Here is an 11898-nt window from a genome sequence, read left to right as displayed (position 1 = left end):
GACATAGCAAAAACATTAGGTGTGGCCAAATTTACTATTTGGTACATTCTTGAAAGGAAAAAAAATGCTCTGTTGAGCTAAGCAACACCAAAAGACCTGAAAGACCATAGAAGACCACTGTGGTGAATCTCCTGGTGAAGAAAAAGCCCTACACAACAGTTTGCCAGATCAAGAACAATCTCCAGGAGATGGGTGTATCTGTGTCAAAGTCAAAAATCAAGAGAAGACCTCACCAGAGTAAATACAGAGGGTTCTCCACATGATGTAAACATTGGTGATCCTCAAAAACAGGAAGGCCAGATTATAGCTTGCTAAAACCCATCTAAAAGAGCCTGTACAGATCTGGAAAACATCCTATGGACAGATGAGACAAAGATCAACATGTACCAGAATGATAGGAAGAGAAGAGCATAGAGAAGGGAAGGAACAGCTCATGATCCAAAGCGTGCTCCTCATCAGTGAAGCATGGTGGTGGTAGTGTTATGGCGTGGGCATGTTTGACTGCCAATGGAACTGCCTCCCTTATATTTAATGATGATGTGACTGCTGACAAAAGCAGCAGGATGAACGCTGAAGGGTTTCGGGCAATATTATCTGCTCAGATTCATCCAAATGCTTCAGAACTCATTGTACAGCACTTCACAGTGCAGATGGACAGTGACCTGAGGCATAATGCAAAAGCAACCAAAGAGGAATTTCTGCAATGGCCAAGTCAATCACCTGACCTGAATCCAATTGAGCATACACTTCATTTGCTGAAAACAAAACTGAAGGGAAACTGCCAAAAGAACAAGCAGGAAATGAAGACAGCCGCAGTAGAGGCCTGGCAGAGCATCAGCAGGGACGAAACCCAGCATCTAGTGATGTCTATGGGTTCAAGACTTCAGGCTGTCATTGGCTAGAAAAGATTTGCAACCAAATATTAAAAGTGACGATTTTTTTTATGATTATGCTACTTTGTTCAATTACTTTTGGTCCCTTAAAAAGGGGATACAGTGTATAAAATGTTTTGTAATTCCTACAACATTCATCTGATTTGGATGTAATACCCTCAAAATAAAGCTGAAAGTCTGCACTTAAAGCACATATGAAGTTTTTAATTTCAAGTCCATTGTAGTGGTGTACAGAGCCAAAATAATGAAAATTGTGTCAATGTCCAAATGTTTATGGACCTGACTGTATAAAACCCCAGTTTGACTGAAAGTTGTATCTCTTAAATAAGTTTTACAGATCCTGTTTTGATTTGCGTTAATGTCATTTTAAGTTACTCAAAAAGACACTTTGCTATTAATTATCTTTTCCTCTCTTCAGAAAACCTGGAGGGCAAAGTGTTGATCAGACAGAAAAGTCTTGTACTCAATTTCTAAGCTCTAAGGAGGTAATGAGGTATTATGACCATTCATACATACAGTGGGGCAAAAAAGTATTTAGTCAGCCACCAATTGTGCAAGTTCTCCCATTTAAAAAGATGAGAGAGGCCTGTAATTTTTATCATAGGTATACCTCAACTATGAGAGACAGGATGAGAAAAAGAAATCCAGAAAATCACATTGTAGGATTTTTAAAGAATTTATTTTCAAATGATTGTGGAAAATAAGTATTTGGTCAATAACAAAAGTTCATCTCAATACTTTGTTATATACCCTTTGTTGGCAATGACAGAGGTCAAACGTTTTCTGTAAGTCTTCACAAGGTTTCCACACACTGTTGCTGGTATTTTGGCCCATTCCTCCATGCAGATCTCCTCTAAAGCAGTGATGTTTTGGGGCTGTCGCTGGGCAACACGGACTTTCAACTCCCTCCAAAGATTTTCTATGGGGTTGAGATCTGGAGACTGGCTAGGCCACTCCAAGACCTTGAAATGCTTCTTACGAAACCACTCCTTCGTTGCCCTGGCGGTGTGTTTGGGATCATTGTCATGCTGAAAGACCCAGCCACGCTTCATCTTCAGTGCCCTTGCTGATGGAAGGAGGTTTTCACTCAAAATCTCACGATACATGGCCCCATTCATTCTTTCCTTTACACGGATCAGTCGTCCTGGTCCCTTTGCAGAAAAACAGCCCCAAAGCATGATGTTTCCACCCCCATGCTTCACAGTAGGTATGGTGTTCTTTGGATGCAACTCTGCATTCTTTCTCCTCCAAACACGACGAGTTGAGTTTTTACCAAAAAGTTCTATTTTGGTTTCATCTGACCATATGACATTCTCCCAATCCTCTTCTGGATCATCCAAATGCCCTCTAGCAAACTTCAGACGGGCCTGGACATGTACTGGCTTAAGCAGGGGGACACGTCTGGAACTGCAGGATTTAAGTCCCTGGCGGCGTAGTGTATTACTGATGGTAGCCTCTGTTACTTTGGTCCCAGCTCTCTGCAGGTCATTCACTAGGTCCCCCCGTGTGACTCTGGGATTTTTGCTCACCGTTCTTGTGATCATTTTGACCCACGGGGTGAGATCTTGCGTGGAGCCCCAGATGGAGGGAGATTAGCAGTGGTCTTGTATGTCTTCCATTTTCTAATAATTGCTCCCACAGTTGATTTCTTCACACCAAGCTGCTTACCTATTGCAGATTCAGTTTTCCCAGCCTGGAGCAGGTCTACAATTTTGTCTCTGGTATCCTTTGACAGCTCTTTGGTCTTGGCCATAGTGGAGTTTGGAGTATGACTGTTTGAGGTGGTGGACAGGTGTCTTTTATACTGATAGCGAGTTCAAAAAGGTGCCATTAATACAGGTAACGAGTGGAGGACAGAGGAGCCTCTTAAAGAAGAAGTTACAGGTCTGTGAGAGCCAGAAATCTTGCTTGTTTGTAGGTGACCAAATACTTCTTTTACCGAGGAATTTACCAATTAATTAATTAAAAATCAGACAATGTGATTTCCTGGATTTTTTTTCTCATCCTGTCTCTCATAGTTGAGGTATACCTATGATAACAATTACAGGCCTCTCTCATCTTTTTAAATGGGAGAACTTGCACAATTGGTGGCTGACTAAATACTTTTTTGCCCCACTGTATAAATGATTTGAATTGACAACATGATACTTCTTCAAACCTTTTCTCAGGTCAATTTTGGAATATGATTTAGGCATCATGCTCATAGTATGGTCTTATGAACATGTTTGGTTTTTTTTTCAATTCCAGTCCTTAATAAAGTCAGTTTCCTGTCTAGAAAAATATCAGGATAAATGGTGTATTTGAATTAGATGCAAAACTGCTGTTTTTCCTATGTCTCATAAACCATTGCTAAATTAAAGAATTGTGCTAGAAATGGTATGAATTGATGGTTAACAGAATGGATGGAGGGTTTAAATAATGAGAAGGTCCTGACTCTACTTTGCTTTTCCCCCACAGTGGAAGCCTCTGTGGCTTTTTAAACCTTTAAAATTGGCCAGAAATGACAAACACTGCTGCTGCTGCGGAGAGAGGATTCTAAAACCACACTGTCACCACATCTAAAGATCTCGTAACATTTATAATCCAGCCCATCCACGCAGGCCAGCTGTTCCTTCTCTTTGTGGTGATTTGGCTGTTTTATTTCATTTGTTCATTCTGATTTTGTGCCAGACATAAAAGTGGTAGATATTTACCTTAAGACAATTAGACCTCTGAAATAAGCCAATGATTCCAGAGAATTCCATTAGCACATTTCAAAAATAACTACGACCTTCACCACCTTTTAGTCTTCTTTGTGATGAGATTACTGGCAGAGGGAAGCTCTTTTAACAGTAAAGTAACCACCACCAGAAAGGCCCCATTTAGGAAAATGAGGCATGCAAAGCAAAGTGAAAGCATGTGCCTTCAAACAGATGTGGGGTTTCCATAATAAACGCTGTAGACTGCATGCTGCAAATTGTTAACCAAAATAACAGTGAGGGTCCATAAATCATATTCCCATTAGTCACAAATATGAATTGCATAGCAGATTGGGGAGAGTTCATCCTCCCAGCAACACAAATTGATTCTGTTTTCTTGTGCTACTCATCAGCTCACAAAACCAGGAAGTAATCGTGCAATAGCAGCCAAATAGGTATATAAACATTAAGAGGCTCCACACTTTAAACAGAATTATTTTTGTTTAAATACTAAAAATCAGTTTTACCTAAAGTGGCGTGTATCAGTGCTTAACACATTTAAGTTTTAATGGACAACAGGCATGAAAATGTTTTTTTGTGTAAACACTAAAAACGTTACCACAGGTATTTCCAAATTCAAGAAAATCTTCAGCATTCTTATTTTTGGTATACAGGTATAGTTTTGAAAGCAAGCTTCAAGGACATTTAGAAAGGAGTTTCTGCTATTGTATAAAAATTCAATCATCAAGAATGCTCAACCGGAAGATCCAGTGGTTACAAGTCAGGGGGAAGGACATCCTCAAATACAGCAGTCTGTGGAAGTGTGTGCATACTCAGAAACCATGAAGTCCTTAAAAAACGTTGAGGCAGTTGGCTGTAAAATTCAATCTCAAGCTTGAGCAGACAGTTTTATCCAGCGTGAGAGCATCACTGAAAGGGATACGTTGGTGAAGTGCAAAAACCTCATCAAATGAGTCACTATGTGGCAAACACCAAAGTGACTCTTCCTGACTGATTGATTCCTATGCTGATTTTTTATTTGATGGACATTCCAACCATGCTGTATGTTTTTTATTGAATCCTTTACAGAGCACTGCAATAAATATGAATCCATTCTGAGTCACCACTTCAGTACATTACATTACACTTCATTTAGCTGACCATTTTATCCAACTGTAAGTGACTTGCAATAAATGCAATCATCCTTAATGATACAAAACAAAGTAACCTGCAGGCACATTTGCTTCAAATAAGCCAAATCATTGTACAGTAAGCGCTGGTGCATTACTTCAAATGAGCTGAACCGTTTAGTAATAATGTGGAGAAGTTTGAGAAACGTTTTTGGTGGCTGGGGAAGGATTATTGGATTTTCAGATCAAAAGAAAGTGCTTTTAGCTGCAAGAAGAAGAGGAAGAGTAGAAAACAGATCAATAGGTAAGGAGGTCAGTAGGGTATTTTGATTTCTACCATTTCTTTTCTGCTGTTGGTAGGAAGATTCAGTCAACCAGGGAGCAGGTTTGGTCTGGCCGACCTGTTGAAAGGACAACAACAGTCCAAAGAGTGCCTGAAAACCAGTAACAAGCTGTATTGTGCCTTGCATGCTTTACACCATTTTTTCTGTGATGACTGAGCTTGTGTCAGGTGTTACAACCATGCTAGCAGCTTTTGCAAATAAGTGCTTTCATTAAAATGTTAGCACTGACAATCCAAACATTGTGTTGAGAAAGTGATGTTTGCCATTTCAGTTTACTGTGTTGGCATGCTACCGTGTTTACTTGCGCCTAACACAAAATACAGCTAATGATGATAGGACACAGAAAAATGTGGTACTGAACAAAAAGTCAGCTGATCACTAATGTCATCATGATTTATCCTCTGGAGACCTACAGAATAACTGTTCCAAATGTGATGGAAATTCCATCTAGTATGTGTTCAAATATTTTGGTCTTGACCAAAGTGGTCGACCGACCAACCATCACCGCCATTCCAAGAGTCGAGAATCATGGAGCAGCTCTTAAGGCAAATATTACAGTGCTGATACTGTGGTCAGGTTGGTAAAGAGAAACCAAAATGACCTCACAGTACACATAAAAGCAGTGACATATTTCCATCCGTGTGACTATCACATGCCAAAACAAAAATATAATTTTGAAAAAGTAGTTTTGAGAGTCTTCTTCAGGTCTCAAAGGGTAAATTGATACAAATGAGCTTAAAAGTTGATTTATTTATTGAAATGGTGTCTAGTTTTCAGGCTAATCCTTTTGCTTCAGCAGAGTAATTATGGTACCCTTCTCCTTTGTCATACTTGTCGGATGCAGTAGAGAACGAATGTCTCATTCCAAACCAAATGCCACACTGCAATACACTCATTTATTTTTAATAAAAGGTTTTCTGTTTTGCTTTGATATCCTGTTTCTCAGTCATATCGATAGTTTCTTAAAAGATATTCCTCGCAAGGTTTTTACTCACGAAGTGCAGCTCAGCAGTAAAATAAATGCAAAGCCGCAGTCACACATCCTGTCAATTTAAAAAGTATAATTGATGACATTATAAACAAACAGCAGAAAACAATGGAGTACACTGCGGCTGACCCACAAGGGTTTGGAAACAGCAGAGTGAAGTGAAGCGTTGTTGGGTATCCGGCTTGATTGGAACGCATCTTTCGAGCAGAACATTACTCAACATGAACATTAAATACTGTATGTGGTCACTCTGGCAGGGTTGGACGGTGGTTTGGTATTATATGGTATGTTTCGGTTTTAGAGTGAAGGTCAGCATGCATGAAAAATAGCAAAGCTGGAATTAAATATATTCCCGCAAAATAACTGAACACTGATGTATGTCAAAACCCGTTTGTACAAGGTCATCTTAACTTTATATGAGCTGTTCTAAATTTAAAAACGTACATTTTGAAAAAACTGAAACTGACTGACCCAAATCCTTTGCTTTGAGGCTCCCCTTTGTACAGGCTGGGAAAATGTTTACATTATCTGGGATTGTCGGTTGAATTTTTCCACAATTTTGGCTAACTTTGCATCAATTAAGAACAAAAGCGCAATGAATCTGTAAGGCCACAACATAACTGCAACAACAGATGTTACATTTTTTAGGTTTTGTACAGGAGCGTTTAGACTTATTTTGATGCCTGTGCACAACAAGAAGTTTGCTAAGGGTTCTTCTTAACCTTGATGACCTTTTTAGGATTAGCTGAAACCAGAATCAACAATAAATGAATACGTTTTTCACTTGTCCATCCACTGCGTGCATATGTCTTTCTGTTTAGTTCAGTATCTGTATATTATTGGCACAATAAACCACAAACATATTTGAAAGCAGACCTTTATACATATTTACAAAAAGAAAAAGACTCACATGATGAGAGAAGATCAGTTTAAGACAGTTACATTCCTGCTAAGAAATCGTTATGGAAAATCACACAACAGAAATATTGACACTGAGATGTAATTACAGAAAAACAGAGTGAAACACAAGAGGCCGTGGGAATGAAAGCTCTGCACTTACGTCTTAAATGTTTAAAATGGTGCACAATAAAAAAGTCTCATAGGACTTCTGCCTCCTACTCCTATGCTGTTTGGATCTGACACAAATAAAGCCCAACACACAAACTCACCCTCACAATATCCACAGGCTGAAAACCGCTTTATTATTTTATTAGGTTGTTAGGTTTGATGCTTGCTTGTCAACATTTTTGCACAGCCTATATTTTGTTTTTGCCTAGCCTAGCTTACCTATACCATTAGCTTCTGTAATGTTATGACCAAACCAATTATTTTTGAAACTCTCTTTAAATAGTCATGCGGTTTTATGTCGATTTCTAAAAGTATTTTTTTCTGACAAGGTAGCTGCACTTCCTGTTTTTAGTGTTTTTGCTAAGCTAAACAACTTCTGCCGGTAGCTTTAAGATGTTATAAGAATTGCATTAAGATTTGACTAGAAAGAAAATAAACATATTTTATAATGTTAACTTTCCTTTGATGATAGATTGGTATTTTTAACTGAATTGGTTGGTATTCCCAAAAAACATATTTCAGTTTTTTTTTGTTAGCATTAGCGTTAGCTTCCATAATGGAATTTGCTAATTGCTAAAGGCTTGGACTACTTGGATATGTTGATTTGGATGCTAACAGTGTAACTGCCGTTTTTATACTGGTCACAAAGTGTTCACATTTTATTACACTGATGGATAGTCATTGTTCTTGCACAGAAAACACCAATGTCATGTTTTTAGAAAGGCCTCTATGAAGAAACTCAGTGATGTGGGATGCTAGCGGGAGCTAACAAAGGGAAGCTAAACTTTGATTCTCCTTACCTGCTTGACATTTATTTTGTTGTTAACATTTATCAGCCCAGACAGTAGCCTATGTCAATAGCTACGATTCAAGAACTTTTACTTTTCACAACCTAAATTTCAGATTTGTTAGCTGTCTGAATCAGTGAGTGTGTTTTCAGACTGAGAACTCAATCCTGATTTTACTTGAATCATACTGCCAGCTTCACACTCACACACACATCCTTTCATTTTGAGGCGTGTCTGCACCTGACACTTTAAACATATAAACTCTCTCTTTCTTTACTCAAACACACATTCAGAAGTAGCTCAGCCCTGGTTAGCTCTTTCATGTGGCCAAAGCCAAGAAGCCAAGGAGCCCAGCCCATGTTAATTTTCCGCTCGAAGTTGGTCTGGTTTATTTTTCATACAGCATCAAAACGTGTCTCTAATCCATTTCTGAGATCCTTGTTTGGCACATTTACTGGGTTGGCCTCTGGACCTGCATTTTAGCTCCACTCACTCTGATCCTACTCTTGAAAAACACACACAGATGCATACTTTACAAGAACACACACACACACACATATTCAGAAATACATACAACCAGCAGTGCAAAGGGTTCAGGATCCTGCAGTACCCAGCAGGACCCAGCATGGGTAATATTTAATGTAATATGTGCAGAATTGCGTGCACAACTTCATCATTGTTGGGTGAAATTGAATATATGGAGATATGGGAGACTGATTGCTGGACTTAACCAGGCATGCATAGTCTTCCAGTGAAGTAAGTTTGAATGAAATGAGTTAGTCTTGCTTTCTCCATGTCCCTCTATTCTTACTGTTAATAAGAATCAGCATTCAGATGTTTCAGCATTTGGTTTCTATTCGTTGTTCTGAGAAACAGTAAGACAAAGCATCACATTTGGAAAGAGAATTGTAGTTCTTGCTGCCTTTTAATTGCTTGCCCTATGGGACGGTTAAAAAACATTAAATAGCCGTGGTTGCAGGCAGGCATGATCTGAATTTCCACAGGTAGGAGTAGGAAGGTGCGTCAAGAGAAGCAGATGGTAACATTTGGAGATTTTTCAAAAGAAATACTGTGCAGACTTCAATGTGTGGGCACACAAACATACAGGACATAGATACCAAGAGAGACCAACACAAATGTTGAATTAGCAGCCTGTTTGTGAGACATCATGGTTGAATTAGAAAAAAATGACCACAAAATATCTGACCTCACAACTTATGAGGCAAGTCGTTTCATTCAAGACTAAACAAATAAATACCAATAAGAAGAAAGTTAAATACAGGTGGAAAGCGTTGTGTTGGTTTAACATTAAAACATTTAGAGAAAATCACAATTTACTGCCTTGGAAAGTCACTGAAGTCGCTTAAATCCCACACGTCAGAGTCCACTTGACGCCAGTCCTGTTCAGCACTTTCTCAGGTTCCACTTTGTATGATAAAGGCTTCTTTATTAAACATCAGGCCTGCTTCATAATTTACAACCAAATGTCATTAACAGCTGGAGTTACGGGACCAGCGTTATATTACTCCACTTTTTTTTATTTGGCTGGAACCCACACAAAGTCAGCAACAGCCAGTTTTAGGTCCAGAGCTATGGGTTGTAAAACATGCATTTTCTGTACAAAGTCTATTGGCATTTCAGTTCACACCTCGGTCCTCTTCCAAACATGCTTCTTTCTCCTTGTTGTTTCAAACACTATGGAAAACTCTTGAATGAAAAAGCATCTTGATACTTTACTCAGACATGAACACAGTTGATACACAGCCTCTAAAGGTCTTTAAGTGCTAGAAATATAATTTTAAATACTACCAATTAAAATATCCCTGCCTTTTGCCAAAATAATCCTTGTTCTGACGTTTAGACTCATCTTTAAAAATAAAGGAAGATGTTTTTTGTTGCTGTTGCTTTCTGTGGAAGCTTAATTGGGCCTAATCTAAAAGCCAGATTTCAAAAGCAAATATTAAAATGTGTACATTTGTCTGCAGAAGGGGTTGATGTGCAGATGTTACTTTTGTCCAACAATAAAGAATGTTCCTAAATCTGTACACTGTACTCATGTGGGACTGCAGGGAAACTAAACCAACACCCCGAATAGGATTTTCTGTGACGTTATAAAACATACCAGATCTACTATGTTCTTATTTCTGTTGCTTTTTTCCCACACCTATATTGAGCTGCGTGGCAGTGCCAAATATGTCTGTGAACACAACCAGTCAACATTTCTGAAGCTTTCAGGAGAACGTAATGGAAACTTCTCCTGTCGCGAGTGTGTAAAAGAAGATGTGTAACCTTATCAAAGCTGTCGCCCTGCTTCTCTCTGCCCTCATCTTTGTGGTCACACTCAGTCATCTCGTGTCAGACCCCACCTATTTGAAGAATCCAGAAATAACTCTCTCTACTGTAGGTGAACTGTTGGTATATATAATTTAGGGTAACAAATAAAATCAGTGCGATTAACCTTCTTAAAGGCGTTTAAACAAAACTGTCACTGCTGATTATTTTCCCAAAGATACCTTTTAACTCATTTTGACAGTGAACAACAGTGTGTTTGTTTCACTTTCCAACAACAAAGCTAGTCAATCAAAAATGTTTTGAGAACACCAAGGATGTCCTTGAAACTTGGAACGCCACACATAGCAACGTTTGGAAAACACTGATTGCAGCTTTTTCAAATGTTCTGCATGCTCCTGTACGATGGTTTTCAAAGTCGTCCAAATTTTATGGGAAGCAGTGTCTGCCTGGAAGGTACGAAATCAATCTTAAAGACATCTGTTCTGCTATGGAGGATAATTGGCAACATCTATATGACTTATAATCAAACATGCAGAGCCACCGGTACGTTGCTTTAAGGCAGCAATCATTTCAGAAGGGTTGGATGATTTTTCAAATGCGGAATATCTACATTTAGATTTTTCTTTCTCTGTAGAGGCTCCAGATCCAAAGTCCAATGTCCTTGCCACGACACAGAGTCAGATAAACTGAGACGTGCCGCTCATCCTTCATTCTACACGCTACGCAGCCTAAGGGTTTCTACTTTTTCCTTTTTATTCACAAGTCTTTTGTCTAGGTGTCTCTGCTGTTCCCCCCCTCCTGTACATACTTCAGACAGTTTGTCACTATAATGAAAGGATGCCTTTTTTGTTTGTAGATAAGTGCATGCGCATGTCATAGTCTCTGTATGTACAGTGTGTGTGTGTCTCAGTGTATAAGTTAAGTGTGTGTACATGTGTGGACATTTATGTGTGTGTTTTTTTAAGTCACTGAAATCCGCCCTCCTGTTCCGCTACACATTCAAGCGCTCCTCGGTGCCCTCTGCTGCGGCTTGCTCCTGCTCTTCCTCCCGGCTGCTCTTCCTCCCCCTCCACCTCCTCTCCCTCCCCCGTGCTTGTGCCTCTCCCCCTTCTCTTTCTCCTTCTTCTGCTCCACCTTGATTGCACTGTAGCGGCGGTGGTTGCGTGGGGGGCGGTATCCTATTGCCTTGCAGTGCTGGCCGATGTTTCCGGGATGAACCAGCGCCATCACATCCTCGTACCAGGGCTGGCTCCCCGTGCTCTGATAGGACGAGGCGGACCAGGAAGCGAGGAGGCGATTGGCCGAGGGGCTCCAGACGGCGAGGCGCACAGTGACGGCGGTCCAGTGGTAGCCGTGCTCCTCCACCTGGCAGTGGTAGATGCCACCGTGGGTCAGCTCAGCTCGACGAATCAGGACGCCCCGTTCAATTACCACCAGCTGGTCACCTGTTACCACCTGGGGAGAGACAGAGAGCATTTAAAAAAAGGCTGCAACCTGTGTTCTTTATTAAAATACAGTACAGGGGTGGTATTGGTACTTGAGAGTATATTTAAGGGTTGAACAAAATGTATATTCTTGTCATATTCTCATTGTATTTTCCTTTTTGTAAATTTATATTTTTTAAACATTTTACTTTTATAATAGTTTTTAAACTAGTTCCAAATTTGCACCAAACTAAAATCACCCTCGTACTATGTTCATTAAAGCATCACATCAC

The 11898-nt window shown here is 39.7% G+C and overlaps 1 protein-coding gene across 2 annotated transcripts in view; it reads right to left on the bottom strand.

Moving 5' to 3' along the window:
• Positions 1–6896: 6896 nt before the first annotated feature.
• sema3h (sema domain, immunoglobulin domain (Ig), short basic domain, secreted, (semaphorin) 3H) overlaps positions 6897–11898 on the bottom strand; it is a 64927-nt gene continuing 59925 nt past the window's right edge. For both annotated transcript variants that reach the window (XM_063889462.1, XM_063889471.1), the window contains exon 18: positions 6897–11636. In XM_063889462.1, coding sequence (XP_063745532.1) covers positions 11181–11636 — 456 coding nt within the window. In that variant the 3' untranslated portion in view covers positions 6897–11180. The remainder of the gene's footprint in view (positions 11637–11898) is intronic.

This window comes from Eleginops maclovinus, chromosome 1, assembly GCF_036324505.1.
Source record: "Eleginops maclovinus isolate JMC-PN-2008 ecotype Puerto Natales chromosome 1, JC_Emac_rtc_rv5, whole genome shotgun sequence".
NCBI lineage: Eukaryota > Metazoa > Chordata > Actinopteri > Perciformes > Eleginopidae > Eleginops > Eleginops maclovinus.
This window is presented reverse-complemented; position numbering and strand designations above follow the sequence as displayed.